The sequence below is a fragment of the Temnothorax americanus genome, unplaced genomic scaffold (assembly GCF_048541705.1).
Source record: "Temnothorax americanus isolate GAGA-0224 unplaced genomic scaffold, ASM4854170v1 Scaffold40, whole genome shotgun sequence".
Lineage (NCBI taxonomy): Eukaryota > Metazoa > Arthropoda > Insecta > Hymenoptera > Formicidae > Temnothorax > Temnothorax americanus.
In genome coordinates, this window is record NW_027509548.1 from 1,514,299 (window position 1) to 1,532,509 (window position 18,211).

General features: G+C 50.1%; 3 protein-coding genes across 3 annotated transcripts; 1 reads left to right on the plus strand and 2 right to left on the minus strand.

Annotated features, from left to right (window-relative positions):
* Positions 1-344: 344 nt before the first annotated feature.
* LOC143902799 (uncharacterized) lies at positions 345-5,420 on the minus strand. Its single transcript, XM_077415972.1, has one exon. It carries the CDS (start codon positions 5,418-5,420, stop codon positions 345-347), a length of 5,076 nt encoding a protein of 1,691 aa, XP_077272098.1.
* Positions 5,421-12,908: 7,488 nt separating this feature from the next.
* On the minus strand, positions 12,909-15,612 carry LOC143902774 (uncharacterized). Its single transcript, XM_077415955.1, has 2 exons — positions 14,940-15,612; positions 12,909-14,802 (listed from the first exon to the last, which is right to left on the minus strand). Exons 1-2 carry the CDS (start codon positions 15,120-15,122, stop codon positions 14,587-14,589), a joined length of 399 nt encoding a protein of 132 aa, XP_077272081.1. The 5' UTR covers positions 15,123-15,612; the 3' UTR covers positions 12,909-14,586.
* Positions 15,307-18,121, plus strand: LOC143902800 (uncharacterized). The gene is made up of 4 exons (XM_077415973.1): positions 15,307-15,942; positions 16,000-16,125; positions 16,246-17,856; positions 17,945-18,121. Exons 1-4 carry the CDS (start codon positions 15,307-15,309, stop codon positions 18,119-18,121), a joined length of 2,550 nt encoding a protein of 849 aa, XP_077272099.1.
* Positions 18,122-18,211: the final 90 nt, after the last annotated feature.

An 18,211-nucleotide genomic window follows, 5' to 3' on the forward strand; every position in this document is an offset into this window, starting at 1 on the left:
ACGAAATACAACTGTGCCGGTGCTTGCGCCTCGCGAAGACACCGGGAAGAAGCCCCTCTTCTTCGTGCTTGGGGTGGCCCCCGCGTGCGGGCAGCACGAGTCGGGTGAGTCGCGCGAACATTGACTATCGAATGGATCGCGATCCGCCAACGTCGCGCGCGAGTCGCTAATACGAAGTGAGCCTCGTTACCGACCGTAAACGAGACAAATATATACAAAGATGCTAAGCAACTAATCTAACGCGAATACAATACAATGACGCAACTAACAACTATTTACAAGTAACTATTTACACGCGAGTACCAAACATCCCGCCCACCAAAATGCAGCGAGATGCATTTTTTTTACGGATCGGGGTTGGTCGCCTGGAGAAGTGTGCCCATCGGCAGGGGGCACAGCTTCACCAGGGGACGCACGATCGAACCGCCCGTCACTCGGACCGTGGCGACCCGCGGAACGCCATCGCGACCCGGGTGAAGGGACTCTACGCGGCCGCGCTTCCATTGGAGAGGCGACGCGTTCTCCTCTCGAATGAGTACGAGTGAGCCCACGGCGAGCGGATTAGCGGAGGTCCACCATTTGGGACGCTGCTGGAGAGTACAGAGATACTCATGATGCCAGCGTCTCCAGAAGTCCTGGTGAATTCGCTGTATTAATTGCCATCGACCTAAGTGGTTCACGGGGAGAGGAGTCAAGTCAGGAGAGGGAATGGCCACCAGGGGCTCCATTGTGAGGAAGTGACCGGGAGACAGGACCTCTAGGTCCAGAGGATCCGTGCTCACGGGACAAAGCGGCCGCGAGTTCAATACGGATTCTATCTGAGCGAGGACCGTCGCGAACTCCTCCAACGTCAGAATCTGCTCCCCCACCACCCGCCGTAAGTGAGTTTTAAAAGATTTAACGCCCGACTCCCAGAGGCCCCCGAAATGGGGCGCAGAGGGAGGGTTGAAGGACCATCGGATCCTCTCCCGCTCCGCCGCGCCGCGCATGTGTGCTGCGAGCTCCCGAGAAGCGCCCACAAAGTTCGTGCCGCAGTCACTATATAACAAGGAGCAGCGTCCGCGACGGGCTACGAAGCGGCGCAGCGCAGCGAGGAAGGATTCCGTGGTCAACGAGAGCGCCGCCTCCAAGTGGACGGCCTTAACCGCGAAACAAACAAAAAGGCAGACATATGCCTTAAACGAGGAGACCCCTCGCGCTCGGCGAGTGACGAGCGTGAAGGGTCCCGCAAAGCCGACGCCGCTCACCGAAAAGGGCTCGACCTGGCTCACGCGGTCGACCGGTAGCTCCGCCATGAGCGGTTGACTCGGGCGAGGGTTCGCTCGGAAGCACTTATAACACGCAGAGAGCACGCGTCGAATTGCGCGATGGACTCCGAGGATCCAGAACTGTTGTGCGAGGAGATATTGGAGCGTGCGTCTACCCGGGTGCAGATTCGCACGGTGCTCCCGCTCGATTATGAGGTCGGTTAACCGGTGTTTGTTGGGCAACAATATAGGGTGCTTGGTCTCGTAGGCCAATCCCGAGTGAATCAGCCTGCCGCCCACCCTGAGAAGACCCGTTGGGTCCAAAAAGGGAGCGAGTTTGAGAAACGGTTTTGGCAGCCCTTTCCGGTGCCCTAGACGATCGATCTCCTCCTCAAACGAATCCAGCTGGACGAGTTTGATTAACGTTAACAATGCGGAATGCGATTCGTGTTGGTCCACGGCCAAGGTCGCGGGTGCCGGCCTGGCCCTGGAACGACTTAGGAATCGAGAAACGTATGCGACTATTCTACAGATTTTGTCTAGCGACGAGAAGCGATCCAATAACGCGAGCAATGAACCGGGCGGATCGAGTGACACGAGCGAGGTGATCCGCTCTTCCTCGCGGGGAAGCGACTCCTCCGAGAGGACCGGTTCGACGTGAGTCTCGAAGTCCGTCAACCACTCGGGTCCCTCCCACCACATCGAGCTAGCCACGAGGTCGCGGGGAAACAGTCCGCGCGAGCAATGATCCGCCGGATTTTGATCCGTGGGCACGTGTCCCCAAGCCGCAATCGGAATCCTCTCCTGTATACGAGCGACGCGGTTGCGTACGAATGTCTTCCATCGATGCGGAGAGGATCGGATCCAACAAAGCGCGACCGTGGAATCGGACCAAGCGCGCTCAGTGTCAATGACGGTGTGACCCCGTAACACCTGACGGACGTACGCAGTTAAATCGGCGAGGAGCAACGCGGCACAGAGCTCCAATCGGGGTAAAGAGACCGCGCGGAGGGGAGCCACCTTTGACTTGGCACAAAGAAGCAAGCGTTTGCTCTCCGATGGAGCGACGACACGCAGGTAGATTACGGCCCCGTAGCCCAGCTCACTTGCGTCACAAAAACCGTGGAGCTCATATCGAATGTTATCGCCCACTGGGAACGTGCGCGGGATACGGAGCGCGGTCAACGCGTCGAACTCCGATTGGTAACGCTCCCATTGGCGGCGGACCTCCAACGGGGGTTCGTCATCCCACTCGAGCTTTAGCGTCCATAACCTCTGGATCAGGCACTTCGCGGTGAACGTCAACGGGGTCAAAAAACCCAAGGGGTCGAACACGCGGGCCACCTCCGACAAAATGGTGCGTTTCGTGCAGTTCCGATTCAGCGGGTTGATTTGAAAGCCGAAGGTGTCCGACTGAGAATGCCACCGGAGTCCCAGGACCTTGAGGACCTGGTCATCGGCTGACTCAAACGAAAGCATCGCGTCGCTACAGATTGATGGGTCGAGCCCCTCCAACGCTTCGGAGTGGCTGCTCGCCCATTTTCGCAGTTCGAAACCGGCGCCTCGGAACAATTCGAGGAGCTGATCTCGCAGCGCGACGGCCTGACCGACGGAGCGGACGCTAGCCACGACGTCGTCGACGTACAACGATTCGAGCAAGGTGGTGTAAACTAGGGGGTATCGTTCGCGATTCTCCCGCGCTAATTGAAGCAGACAGTAAATGGCCAGGAACGGCGAGGCCGTATTCCCGAAAGTGACCGTGTTAAGCAAGTAATCGAGTATGGGGTCCGACTCCGAAAAACGCCAGACGATGCGTTGGTAATCGCGATGCTCCGGCGTGATCCAGATCTGCCGAAACATTTGTTTTACGTCGGCGGTGAGAGCCACGGGTTTCGCGCGAAAGAGGAGGAGAACCGCGACTATGTCGGGCTGTAGCTTCGGTCCGCTTAGAATCGTATCGTTGAGAGATAACCCGTTCGGGCCTTTCGCTGAGGCATCGAAGACGACGCGAAGCTTGGTGGTCGTACTGTCAAGTTTGTGCACCCCGTGGTGCGGCAAATAGTAAACCCGGCCGTCCGGAGGAGCGGCCTCACTCGCGATGGTCATATGACCGCTATCCAGATAATCCTGCATAAAGGCGTTATAGCTCTGTCGAACGTCCGGATTTGACTTGAAACGGCGCTCGAGTGCGCGCAATCTATTTACGGCTATCGGCCGCGAATCCACGAACGTGGGAAGGCCCGACGCGAACGGGTACGAAACGACAAAACGACCCGAATGGTCACGGTAAGTAGTTCTTTCGAAGAACTCTATACATCGCTGATCCTCCTCGGATCGAGGAGGGTGTTCTGGCACGTCCTCCAGTCTCCAAAATTGCTCCACCGCGGCATCAATTGACTCGAGCGTGGTGGCAAAGGTGTGCAGTGGCTGCACTTGTAACGCCGGAGAGACCGCGCCCATCAGTACCCAACCGAACGCGGTATTGAAGGCGTCCGGTTCCCCGGCTCTCCCGGTGCGGCGACCGTCACGTAGCACGGATACAAAGGAATCCGCGCCCAGCAATATATCGATAGAGCCCGGCAGATGATATTCCGGATCCGCGAGCGGCAGTCCCGTTAAGTGACTCCAATCCTTAGAGTCAACTCGATGGTTAGGCAACGGCGAAGTTATGCGAGGGAGCACCGTGGCTTCGATCGGGAAACGAAGATCATCCCGATTCTTTACGCGAATCACGAGTGAAGTGAGGCCCCGAGTGGTGGCAGCCTTCGTCTCGTTGACGCCCAAAACGGCGACGCTATGTCTAGTCCGCGCGAAACCGCCCCTTCGAAGGCAGCTTTCTGTAATAAAGTTTGCCTGGCTGGCGCTATCCAGCAACATGCGTACTGGAAATGCGTTGCCCCTAACGTCAAGGGCCTCGGCCCGCACGGTCGAAAGGAGCACCACACTGTTAGAAACGCTGGCCATCGAAACGATGGGCTTGTTTTCGACGATGGTTGAGGGCGCGGACTCGCTGGCGCCCGAAGCTATCGAGGGAACGGTTGCGGGAGAAACCGTGTTAGCCTGCTCGAAGTGCAGGAGCGAGTGGTGTTTCGATTTACAGGACCGACAGGTCCACGAGCTGGGGCAGGTTTTGAGGTTATGACCCGAGCGCAGGCAGTTCAAGCATAATCCCTTGTCACGCGCGAGGTCGTGCCTCTCCCTTGCCGAGAGTTGAAGAAAACCGGCGCATTTTGCTAATAAATGCTGCTCTCCGCATTTTACGCACGCGGCGTTCCGGGTGACGAGCGAGGTAGTCGCTGCGCCCTTCTTCGCGGGAGTCGACGGCTTCGATTTGCCCGATTGCGCCGAAGGACCCGCCACTGACGCGAGAACCGAGCAGTAACTCGATAGGTATTGTACCAGCTGATCGAAACTCGGCGAGTCCACCGACATGTGGCTCGCTTCAAACTTCTCCCGTAACGTAGGGGTGAGTTTTTCCAGCAAGTGATTATACAGCATAAAATCCCACGCCTTGACCGGATAGCCTAACATTCCAAGAGCGCGCGTGTTCTCGGTGAACCCGTCCAATAACGCACGGAGAGAGGCGGGAGTATCCCCGACCAAAGGCTTAGCGTGTACGACTGCACGCCAATACTGCTTAGCTAACTCGCGCTTGTCCGAATAGCGCGCCTGTAATGCGTCATACGCGATGGGATAATTTTCCACTGTCAACGGCAGGTGTTTTACGACACCGAGAGCCTCGCCAGAGAGCGAAGTCAGTAAATGCTGAAACTTCTCGATGACGGTAACGTCGAGGTTATTGTGAACCGCCGCGTCGAAGAGCGCGATAAAGGTCGGCCACAGCGCGAGATCTCCGCTGAATTGAGGGAGCGCGAGCTTCGGCAGGCGAATGGCCGAGCGAGACGCGGACGATGGAGCCGGCGGATCGGCCTTCCGTGCGGCTCGAGCCAATTTCTCGTATCGCCCCACGACAGCGAAGCGCAATCGGTCGAACTCGTCGCGAATCTTATCCTCCGTCTCGAACTCGTCGTCCCCGACGTCTTGGATAATCTTTAGGTGATTTCCCTCGAAATCATCTACCACTTTCGCGACCGTCGGGTAGCGCGCCATAAATTCCGCCTTCTGAGTCGGGTTTTCCGATGCGAGCACCGAGTATTGATGAATTTCCCTCATGCGGCGAATGCATAGCTCGCGCCGCGATCGAGCCCCCTTCGTCATGGTGAGGATGATCTACACGCGCGCGAAGACACGAAAATCAACAACGGTTCGAAGGCTTTGTCCTACAGGAGTGAGAAGGATCGGGAGATGACAACTAATATTTGCGAGCAAATGTATGTGCACGTGATCAGAGCACGTGCCAAATATTTTCAAAGGTCTCGCTTCGAACGCGGAGACCAACAACAATATCGAAAAACACCGCACCGGTCGCCAAGGTCGGGAGGGGCGGGCGTCTCGAATTCGACGGTTAAGCTGAAGCAATGGAATATCGCGAATATTCGATCGCTTATTATTGCACAAACTATGATTAAGAGAACGGCACCGAGTGTGCAATCGTACTCTCGAGCGCAAAAAATAATAAGGTGTTCTCTCGGTATCGAGAAATAATAGCGCACGCAACGAATATGCGGATATTCCCGTCGCGACGTGCTGAAAGCGACGTACGGACGACAGATATCACGCGGTCCGAACGTGCTGATGATTCCGTCAAATGATGTTGCACCAAGCGTGCAGCGAGCGCGAATTTCACTTGAGAGAACGGCACCGAGTGTGCCGGCGTCTTCTCGATCGCGAGGAATTACGGCACGCGCACAATCCCCGCGCGAACTTCCCCTCACCGCGCGCCGAATACACGCGGGGGAGCGAGAGTGATCACGCGGTGCGAACGTGCACGCGTCAATTATCGCGTTAATCTGTATTGCACGCGGGTGCAGGGGTAGCGTGTCGAATAATGGCACGCGCGAACAATCTTCACGCGTATTTCTTCGCCACAGCGTGCCGAATGCACGTGCGGACAAGAGCGATCACGCGGTGGGATCGTGCACGCGCCGATTATCGCACAACGGAATGCCCAACAGGGCCGACTAATATTACGAATTAATGCGAAGTATTGCGAATCGCGCGAAAGGTTGGCGGAAGTAACGAACGCGAAGCTAGATCCGGCTCGAAGGACCAATGCTCGGGGGGGTGTTTATCCGCCCCGGATTCGCGAATGGTCAAACTCGGTTGAAGGACCAGAGGGCCCGTGCCCTCACGAAAACGATTAGAAATGCCAAAAAAGGGGGGGTGCGAAGCGACTCACCGTATCGTAGCCCGTGATGTCCTCGCACAGCCTCCGTCCTTCCTCCTGGTTCTCGTGGTGGCGGAGAGTCAGCCCAGGCAGGATGGTCGTGCAAGACGCATGCGGATCACGTGATCGTGCGTGCAGGCGGAAGACAAGCAAGCAAGCGTTAATGCACACGATTCGAATCACACGGCGCCGTTTCGCGGGGTGCACCCGGGCGCGGAATACCGTCCACAAAATCACTATGTGGCAAGATTCTATCGATACGATGTAATTCTTCTCGAAAAGCGAGAGACGACGATGGTCCGAGACGTGAGGCGTCGAGTACGGCCCCAAATTTTACTGTCTTCTCTCGCGTACGAAATACAACTGTGCCGGTGCTTGCGCCTCGCGAAGACACCGGGAAGAAGCCCCTCTTCTTCGTGCTTGGGGTGGCCCCCGCGTGCGGGCAGCACGAGTCGGGTGAGTCGCGCGAACATTGACTATCGAATGGATCGCGATCCGCCAACGTCGCGCGCGAGTCGCTAATACGAAGTGAGCCTCGTTACCGACCGTAAACGAGACAAATATATACAAAGATGCTAAGCAACTAATCTAACGCGAATACAATACAATGACGCAACTAACAACTATTTACAAGTAACTATTTACACGCGAGTACCAAACAAGAGCCATAAAATAAACCCACAATGTGGTGGCGCCTAGTGGTAAAATCCAGAAACGCGGTAGTGTCTCGCTCCAAGTATACGCGAAGCGACACCGTTTATATTATTAATTCATGAGATTAGTAATGACAATAGATGATAGCTTTGTCTTCTTTCCTTTATTTATTACAGTATGTCAATATCATGGCGACCAGCCGACCAAGCACCGCGTTCACCGTACCCGGGAAAGAGCTCTGTTACTTCAAGGTAATGCCGTTTACTTTACACTTCGCCCCCGCCACATTCCAGCGGCTTCTAGATACCGTGCTCGGACCCGAATTAGAGCCCTACGTGTTCGTATATCTGAACAACATTATAATTATTAGCAAAACATTCAAAGAACATCTCAGAATTCTACGCAAAGTTTTTCGACGGCTCTGCGCCGCGAACCTGAAACTCAATCCGGACAAACGTCGGTTCTGCGTAGACCGCTTACAATACTTAGGGCACATCGTCGACCGCGAAGAAATCCGCACCGACCCTGAGAAAGTCAAAGCCGTCGCCCGGTAGACCCGGCCACAAACTGTAAAGCAGATCCGGCAGTTCTTAGGAGTCGCCTCCTAGTACCGACGCTTCAGAACTTCGCAACCGTCGTCGCGCTGCTCACCGCGCTGACCCGCAAACACGCCCGGTGGACATGGGGGCCCAAAGAAGAACACGCATTCAAGCATTTAAAAACGACTTTTACGACCGCGCCGGTTCTCGCCTGTCCAGATTTCACTCGCCGTTTCGTCTTACAGACAGACACCAGCGCAATCGGATTAGGGGCTGTACTGACACATAATTTCTCTGAGGGCGAACGGGTCAACGCGTATGCGAGCCGTACTCTCAACCACACCGAACAAAATTACAGCGCTACTAAGCTCAAATGCCTAGCCGTTATATGAGAAATCCGCCGCATGCGGGACTATTTCGAGGGGTACCCGTTTACCGTTCTCACTGACCACCAGTGTCTCTTTGATGGCTGCAGAAACTTGACGCACCCACCGAGAGGCTGGGCCGTTCAGTATTCGAGCTCTAGCAATATGACCTGAAAATCCGGTACCGAAAGGGATCCCTTAACCGGGTCGCATACGCGCTATCCCGCCAGCCCACGACAGCCGCTGTCACTTCCCCGCCTCGCTGATCCTAGTACCCAAACAATGCGCGCCGTGCAAAACGCTCCACGCAAACACCCGAATTACTACATAAGAGGAGGGGGATTATTCCGTCACGTGCTCCACGAACTCGATTTTAAAGAAGTCTCCGCTGAGAGCCAGTGGAAAGAATGTGTGGCCAAAAACCACCGACCCGAAATACTTCACCGAAACCACTACGCGTCTGCAGCCGGACATCTCGGGATAACCAAAACAATTACCCGCGTCACGCAACATTATTATTGGCCTGGCATGTTACGGGAGATAGCACGATACGTCCGAAATTCTCCGAAGTGCCTGAAACATAAAGTAGCTCAGACCCGGCAGGTACGCTCCACGCCACTTCCGTCGTACGCCACTGGCAGCAAGTGACATTAGATCTGACATTAGGGCTGTTACCGCGCTCGAAGAAAGGGCATACCTGGCTCCTAACCGATTTTTGAAATAGCTGAGAATGCGTCCCCTACGCCCTTGCCTCCGCCTTTACTAAGAGAAGAGCCGTTACATCGCAGAAACGATACTATTCTGTCACGGATGTCCCAATGTAATACTATCGGACAACGAAACGCAGCTCCGGTCCGCGAAACTAGAGCTAGCAGCACATCACGTGCATGCATGCACGCCCGTGCACGCGCCGCATTGTAACCCGGTAGAACAAATTAACCGCGTTGTCAAGACTATGATATGGCAATACGTTGACAAAAATCATCGTAATTGGGACGAGCAAATGCCCTAATTACAATTCGCATTCAATACGACGCTGCACGAGGCAACGGGATACACTCCCGTCTACTCGATCTACGGGCGCGAGCCAGTATCCCTTTTCAACCAAAACGCATTACCGAATACCGCCGCCGCACTCTCTCCCGGCGCACAGTGGGAAATTTCGTGCTGTTTTTAGACAAAATTCTTGTGATAGCACAATTTTTAAGATAGCCCGTTGATTTTTTTTTATGCTTAGGAAGACTTGTGCATTAATGCAGTACTGCGGAAATATATTTGTCGCACAACGAAAATTGTTAAACATAGAGCGCAATCCAGTAAATATGAAATTTTTGCAAAAAACGGTAATCCCTTCATAGACACAAGCTTCTAGGGTATAGTTTAACTGAGATGGATATCATTTTAACTATGTTTCAAGTCGCTGATAACAAATTCAAGCTTTAAATTTTAAAATTAATTTGTTTAAACAAATTATTTCAAAGTAAGATGTTTTATAAATTTCCACTTCAAAATATGTGGATACAATTACATAGAAAAAACATAGTAGACCTTCAAAGTAATATCTTTTGAATCCAAATTGTTAATAATAATTTACGATTATTTTTTTAACCTAAAGTATAATATCTCCTATATCTTTATTTAAAGGAATTAACGGAAGATCATCAAGCAAAATGAGTATAATTTTCATGATTTTTGATAGTTGATTACGAATTCAACCTCAGAATTGCAAAATTAATTTGTTTAAACAAATTTATTTAAACAAATTATCTGAAAATATTTTTTATGAATATTCATTTCAAAATCATTCTGCAGATGGAATTACATAGAAAAAATAAAAAAAGCCTTCGAAGTAACACCTTATAGATCTAAATTGTTAATAATAAAGGTTGATTATTTTTTCATAACATATTTTATTTAGTAGATAAATAAAGAAACGCTCATATGTCAAAATAAATAGGAATAAAGGCCAACAATCGAGCAAACACGTAGATGTCAATTTAAAGTAAATTTAATAAACATACTTATATACAACGGAACGTTTCAACCGCACAGGGTCTTCTTCAGCCGTTTTAAATTAAAAATTACATAGATTCGCGCAAAGTGAAAATTAACATGTTAAAAAGTAATACAGTAAAAAATAAATAAATTAAAAAGTAGCCATTTCTCGATAGTAAATGACAAAGCCGTCTGGAGTCACATCTCACATGAGAGCATTCAAATTAAACCTGTTTTATAAATAATAAAATTGTATATAAATAAGTATCTGTGAGTCTATTGTAAAATGTAAAATTATATATATGTGAATGTCTATAGTCATTTTGCAAGTATACAGTCAACTTTTAGTTAGTATTACACAATAAATACCGCGTCAAGGTAACAGTAATTAGAGGGATTTTTTGTGATTTTATGCGTTTTTAATTTTTACTTGTCAAAAATTGTTTTGCTTCAAAAATCAATTCTTGAACCTTTTTTGATTCTATCTCTCTCAATGAACTAATCACTGGATCAGATGATACTAATGCATAATGCATTATATCTTTGTTAGTTGCATTTCTTTGGTACATTCTATTATGTTCGGAGCGTGCTTTTCGGAAAATTTTGTTATTTGATTATTGAGGTTCTTCCGAGAACCAAATCATAGGAGCATTCAATGCCCTCATTATATCACATCCATGGATTAAAACTTTATGTACTGCGTGATGGTGGCATTTTATACCATGAATAAAGCTCTGCACATTTTTTTGCTGTATTGATACAGTACTCTTTGAATCTTACCAAATCAATTTCTTGTCCACACGATATAATTTGAAGAATAGCGTGCATTCTCATTAATAAATCTTTATCTACTCCAATTAATTCAGATACACGTTCGGTTTGTTGAAAAAAGGCTCGACCAACATTTCCAGTATTTGTTGTTCCAGAGCCTTGTTTCACAATGTCAACAAACAATTGTGGTTCAGTCTTCAAAGATTTTTGAATTTATGTTTTTCTAGCTTTCTTCAACTCTTTATCATTTCCCCTTGCTGTTCCCTTTTTAAAATATAAATTGTACGCAAGATGCAGGACATATTCCATAAAACGTATCCAGCTGTGTAGAACAGGGAAACCTAACTTATAAAATTTTTCCTTACTTGGGAGACTCAATACCATTGCAATGTTGTTCATATTACTTGGAGTAGCACCACAAATATTGCAGCTAGCAGATGATCTCTGATCTGTTATAGCGTTACACGCTTTACCATCAAGCATTGTGCACTTCATATCAAATTTGATATCGAAAGACATGTCCTTGAAATCCAAACAGAAAGTTTCTATTTTATCTAAAATTTTTCTATAATATCTGTAGTTTTCTTCTATCAATTTATTAGTTTCTTTAATAAATTAAAAATTAAAAAATCAAGTCTACGTTTGCTCCTAAATCAGTGATTTCAATGTTGTCAGGATAGCAATCTTGTTTAGCTCTAGCTATTTCATAGTAAGGAGGATACAGCTTACTTCCAAACATTTTTAAATTGTGAGCTCTTATTTTTGTGTAAGTCTGCTTTGAAAATCGTCCATCCATAAACATAGCCAAGACTTCATTTTTTTCGTGTTCACATAAATTACTCTTCTCGGCCTCTGCTTCTGATTCATTTTCCGCAAAAAATTTTTTTTGTTTTATTGCAAAAGCCATACGCAATTCCTCATAAGTATGCTTTGAGGCCAGTTCTTTTGCAAGTCTAATCTTAGTTTTATCAGAGCCTTCTTCAAAAGATAAACGTGGTCTACCTACTCTTCCTTCAATAATTAAACCATTTGTAGACTCATTTAGTTTTCGATTTTGTGATAGATTCGGATTCGTAGATTCAAGTTCTTCAAAGTTTACTATAAAATCTTTTACATAAAATCACATTACTGTTATACGATTAAAAGGCTTATATCTTTTAATATTAAAAACGATAACCAAAGACAGTTAATCATAAAAGAAAATTACTATTATCATTAAACAAAAACTCAGAGAAAATTATACAAATATATATATATATATATATATATATATATATTTATTGTGTAATATTAAATAAAAGATATTATAAAAAAATAATCAACCTTTATTATTAACAATTTAGATCCACAAAGTGTTACTTTGAAGGCTTTTACTATTTTTTCTATGTAATTTCATCTGCAAAATGATTTTGAAATAAATATTCATAAAAAATATTATTTTCAGATAATTTGTTTAAATAAATTTGTTTAAACAAATTAATTTTGCAATTCTGAGATTGAATTCGTAATCAGCCATCAAAAATCATAAAAATTATATTCATTTCGCTTGATAATCTTCCGTTAATTCCTTTAAATAAAGATATAAAAAATATTATACTTTAAGTTAAAAAAATAATTGTAAATTATTATTAACAATTTGGATCTAAAAGATATTACTTTGAAGGCCTACTATGTTTTTTCTATGTAATTGTATCCACAGATTTTAAAATGGAAATTTATAAAACATCTTACTTTGAGATAATTTGTTTAAACAAATTAATTTTGAAATTAAAAGCTTGAATTTGTTATCAGCGACTTAAAACATAGTTAAAATGATATCCATCTCGGTTAAACTATACCCTAGAAGCTTGTGTCTATGAAGAGATTACCGTTTTTTGCATGAATTTCATATTTACTGGATTGCACTCTATGTTTAACAATTTTCGTTGTGCGACAAATATATTTCCGCAGTATTGCATTAATGCACAAATCTTCCTGAGCATTTACAAAAAAAATCAACGGGATATTTTAAAAATTGTGCTGTCACAAGAATTTTGTCCAAAAACAGCACGGAATTTCCCACTGTGCGGCGAAACGCGCCGACATTTCAAAGAGGCCTTCGAACTCGCGCGGATACATCTTGCGCACGCGTTCCAGCGCCATCAAAAACATTACAACTTACGGCGGCGAGCATGGAAACTGAAAATTAGAGAATAAGTGTGAAAACGCGAATATCCACTCTCCAATAAAGCCGCAGCGTTTAACGCAAAACTCGCACCAAAATTCCGAGGCTCCCTCCAGGTATCGTATTCCCTGTAATCGTAGATCTGCGCGATAAAAGCGAAAAATGGATACGACATATCCATGTACGAGATCTGAAAACCGCCTCAGAGCCTCCTCTCCCCTCCAACTAAAGAAACCGAAGATGAAAACAACGCCGAAATGGACGCCGAGAAAAACACCGTCGACCCCGACGACGACACCGAGGATGACACCGGATATTATACCACGCACCCCCTCCCTAACACCTTCCAAAAATCAGAAATATAAGCGAGCCCCGCAGACGGAGCAAAATATTCGAGTTCCGATTGTTTCATAAAGATCACCGAGTTCGAACAGGATATAGTTTGACGAGATAAACGAGCTCCTTGTTGAGCCCATAACGTACGTTCCGGCCTGCCCGGGATTCCAGGCCACGTAGACAAGGTTGTTCACCACCGGGTCTGTCGCCGCCGCCGCCGCCGTCACCGAGAGCTTAGAACCCGCCGCCGTTCTGCCGACACGCAAAAACGTGCCGACGTTCGGATGCGTGGTCCAGCGATCGGACCAGCAGCAACGACGGAAACTGGAGTGGCTGATGACCCCGCCACCACCAGCACCGACTCGCCACAGGCGAATCACCGCGGCAACCTACCGGGCCCGAAGAGCGACCCAACCAACTCCGCTGCCGACACCGGACTCACCAGCCACCAGCGAACCGCCATCTGCACTACCACGGGGGAGGCTCGGATGCTCCAGAGGCTCGGGTGCTCCGGCCAGTGGGCCCGGAACTACCGTCACCAATCCCGAAGAAGATAAAACCGTCACATCATCATGGTGCCCCACAATTCCGCCCACGTGACACGGGAATGGAAAACGCGGTCTTCAGGCCATCGATGGCACATGCGATTCAACCGAACTGGAACCATGCGGACCGTCCGGAGGATTGTACCAGGATTAATAGCGCTCCTAAAAAGGGAAGGTGATGTGACGATGCGCCCCAAAACGTATCGTACCCGGCGATTATCAGCCGGATGCCGCCCGGCCGAGCATCCGCCGGGCGAGAAAGGGCACGGTGTGCCAATTTTTTAACGATTCATTGCACGTCCAAAAAGTCCTCGAATGACTTACCGCGGCAACCGACTCGAAGCGCAATCTGAGGGCCCAGGATTTAAGTCGGGCGCCATAAAACAACCTATCTTCCGAAGCGTGGATCTAACTTGCGGCTGGTCAGGATTCAGAATAGGCGCGGAGGAAGACACAAGACTCGGTTTTAGAAAAAGTTAAAAACAATGGTTTATTAATAATACGAGAATTACGGTGTGATACATTAGATATGATACGCGGATTTCGAGACGGAATCGATATACAGATATGGATAATACGCGGATGTTGAGCGAAATCGATATACAGATATAAATAATACACGGATGTCGAGACGGAACGATATACAAAGATCTAAGATAATACGGGGATTTCGAAACGGAACGTTATGTACAATGCGGCGTACAGCCGCGGCACCCGCGAATTCGGGAGTGCTTCCGCAAAGAACGACCGCAGCCATGAGCATGGACCAGAGCGCCTTGCTGAGCAGCCAGCACGACATTCACGGCCGCATCTTCCGTTCCATGGACAACCTCCGGAAGCTGGGTGCAGATAAGCTCACCCTCGGCGCTGTGAGCACCCGCATTCGCATTCTCGACGACCTGTGGGCAAAATTCGAGTCAAACCATGACCTCATTCGGGCATGTTGCGGGCAACTCTACAACGAGAGTGAGTACGCAAAAACAGATTTTGTCGACACTGTTGAGAACACTTACGTGCATCAGCATAGTCTGCTTACCGGTCTCGCGAACAAGCTGAAACCCGCGACGCCCAGAGTGCCAGCTGGGCCGGTGCAGAACAACGAACACTCTCCTAAGACCTCGTTGCCCCGCATTACGCTGCGCGATTTCTCAGGCGCGTACGAAGACTGGCCGTCGTTTCGTGACCTCTTCCAGTCGGTCATCGGCAAAAACTCCGCCATCTCAAACGTCGGGCGTTTCCACTACCTTCGGTCGTGCGTGAAAGGCACAGCTGAAAAATTAATTCGATCGTTAAACGTAACCGGAGATAATTACGAACGCGCATGGGCGATCTTAGACAAGCATTACGAAAACAAAAGGGAGTTGATACGCTCCAACTTTGCAACGTTCACCGCCGTCGCAAAGATGAAGAGAGATACCGACGATGAACTTAGCCGAATTTCCAACGCCGCGACGGCCGCTGTTAACGCGCAGGAGAGCATCGGCCGGCCTATCGAGTCCCACGGGATGGACCTCTTCAACCACCTCGTAGTCGAGCTCTTTGATCCGCGTACGCGTCTCGAGTGGGAGTCCTCCATCTGCGACTCCATCAATCCACCGGATCACACGGCACTCACAGACTTTATGACCAAGCGCATACTAACACTCAATGCCGCGAAACCGAAACCCGCGTCGAAAGCCACAGAGACACGATCCGCGAAAACTCACGTCGCGAAACGCAGTTCCGACCCTCAATGCGCGTTGTGTAAAGGAAAGCACACTCTGATGACTTGCAACGAGTTCAAAGCAAAGTCGGCCAACGAGCGTAAATCTTTCGTCGAGACTAATCGGCTGTGCTACAACTGCCTCGGTAATCACATGATCGCGAAGTGCCAATCGTCAAAAACGTGCCTGACGTGCAAATCTAGGCACCACACAATGCTCCACGAGGCTCAAGTCCCCGCACCGAAACCCGTGGAGCCGACACCCGCAGAAGTCAGCGCACTATCCGCAGTGCGTCAAGACGAAGATAGCAAGGCCGTTCTTCTGGCAACCGCGCGGGTGATGGTCGCCGACCGCCTTGGAGATCCTCACGCCGTGAGAGCTCTAATCGATTAGGGATCTGAAGTATCGATCATCTCCAAATCTCTGGCTCAGCAGTTCCGCCTTAAACGATCGTACTCCGCCGTGTCCATCTTCGGGATCGGCGGCTCAAAATCGGGATCGACCCGCGGGAAGGTGACGGTGAGCATCACCTCCATCACGACCGGGTCCACAATCTCCGCCGTCGCGTTCGTTCTGCCGCGTCTTTCGCTGTATCAGGGCTCGACTACGAGGCGCGCTCCAGCGTGGCCACACATTTAGGGACTTCCTCTGGCCGACCCGCAGTTCCTGGATAACGATCCAGTCGAGATACTCCTCGGAGCGGAAGTCTGCTCCATCATCTTCGAGGACGGTATCCGCAAAGGCGGGCCTGAAGCGCCCATAGCGCAGAAGACGGTCCTCGGTTGGATCCTCTCGGGGGGTTGTGGTGCAACAGAAGGGCACCGCAGTTCATTTCAATGCACTGCCGACCACGAGCTAGTCGATCTAGTGCGCCGCTTCTGGGAGCAGGAAACCGACGTCTCCGCTCCCGCCGCTCTCACGCCCGAAGAGGAAGAATGCGAGGAGATCTTCGTGCGCACCCACGAACATACGGCCACCGGACGGTACGTCGTGAGACTCCCGTTCCGGAAAATTCCAACGAGCCTGGCTGAGACTCGCAAGCCGGCGGAGCGCCTGCTGTCCACCATGGAGCGACGATGCGACCAGGACTCGCGGTTCGGTGAGCTCTACCGAGCCTTCATGCAGGAGTATGAAGACCTGCAACATATGACGGAGGCGAGCACCACCGAAGACAACACCACCGGGAAGTGCTACTTACCACACCACGGAGTATTCAAGGAGGCCAGCTCCACCACCAAGCTCAGAGTGGTGTTCAACGGGTCGCAACGCACGAGGTCCGGTGAATCGTTGAACGCTCACTTACACGTTGGAGCTAATCTCTTGCCCGCGCTCGCCGACGTGATCTCGCGTTGGCGCCGGTACCGCGTAGCACTCGTGTCGGACATCAAACAGATGTATCGCCAAATCCTCGTGCACCTTGAAGACCGCGGATTCCAGCGAATCCTATGGAGACGAAAGGTGACCGAGCTACTGCGCGAACTACTCCTGAACACGGTGACGTACGGCCTCGCGTGTTCACCGTTTCTCGCGATCCGGTCACTTATTCAATTGGCTAACGACGAAAAAGCACGATATCCGCAGGGCGCCGTCGCACTGCTCGAGGACCGTTACGTCGACGACGTCCAGACAGGGACGGACACAATACCCGGCGCAATCGCGTTGCAAACTGAACTTCGCGAACTTTGCATGGCGGGCGGGTTTCCGCTTCGGAAGTGGTCGTCCAATTGCGAGGAAGCTTTAGAAGGCATTCCCCGGGAACACCGTCTGTTTCAAGAACCGCACTCTTGGCAGAACGAAAGTCAGACCACGTTAGGTCTCCTTTGGTACCCGAGCGAGGACAGCTTCGCGTTCGCGATACACCCGCGCACGATAACTCAGTACACGAAACGACACGTCCTCGCGGAAACCGCACGTCTCTTCGACCCACTGGGATGGCTCGCTCCGGTCATAATCCGCGCCAAGATATTAATTCAGTCTGCATGGCTGCAGCAGCTGGATTGGGATACTCCGCTCCCTTCCGCCGACGCTCACCGCTGGGAGCTCCTCTTCAAGGAACTCCCTTTGCTCGAAGGCCTCCGCGTGAATTGCTGGCTCGGCACTGGCACCGAGAACCAGCACTTGGAAATACACGGCTTTGCCGACGCATCCGAACGAGGATATGCCGCAGTCGTGTACCACCGCGTCTCCTCAGACAACTTCCAGGCTGTACACATCCTGGCCGCCAAGAGCAAAGTGGCACCGGTGAAGCAAGTGACACTGGCGCGCCTCGAACTGTGTGCCGCCGCGCCACTTTCGAATCTCGCAAAGCACTATCGCAACACTTTAAGTCTGTCCACAGCACCTGTTTTCCTCTGGTCAGACTCTAAGACCACACTGCAGTGGATCCGAGGGCACTCTTCCCGCTGGAAGACCTTCGTCGCAAACCGCGTGGCTCACATCCAGACGCAGATTCCCGACACGTCCCAGGGCGGGACAATCCAGCCGACTGCGCCTCGAGGGGGATCGCACCAAGTGAGCTACTGCACCATCCCTTGTGGTGGACGGGTCCAGCCTGGCTCCAGGAGGACCCCTCTCACTGGCCGAACGAGGACTCCGAACTACCCGC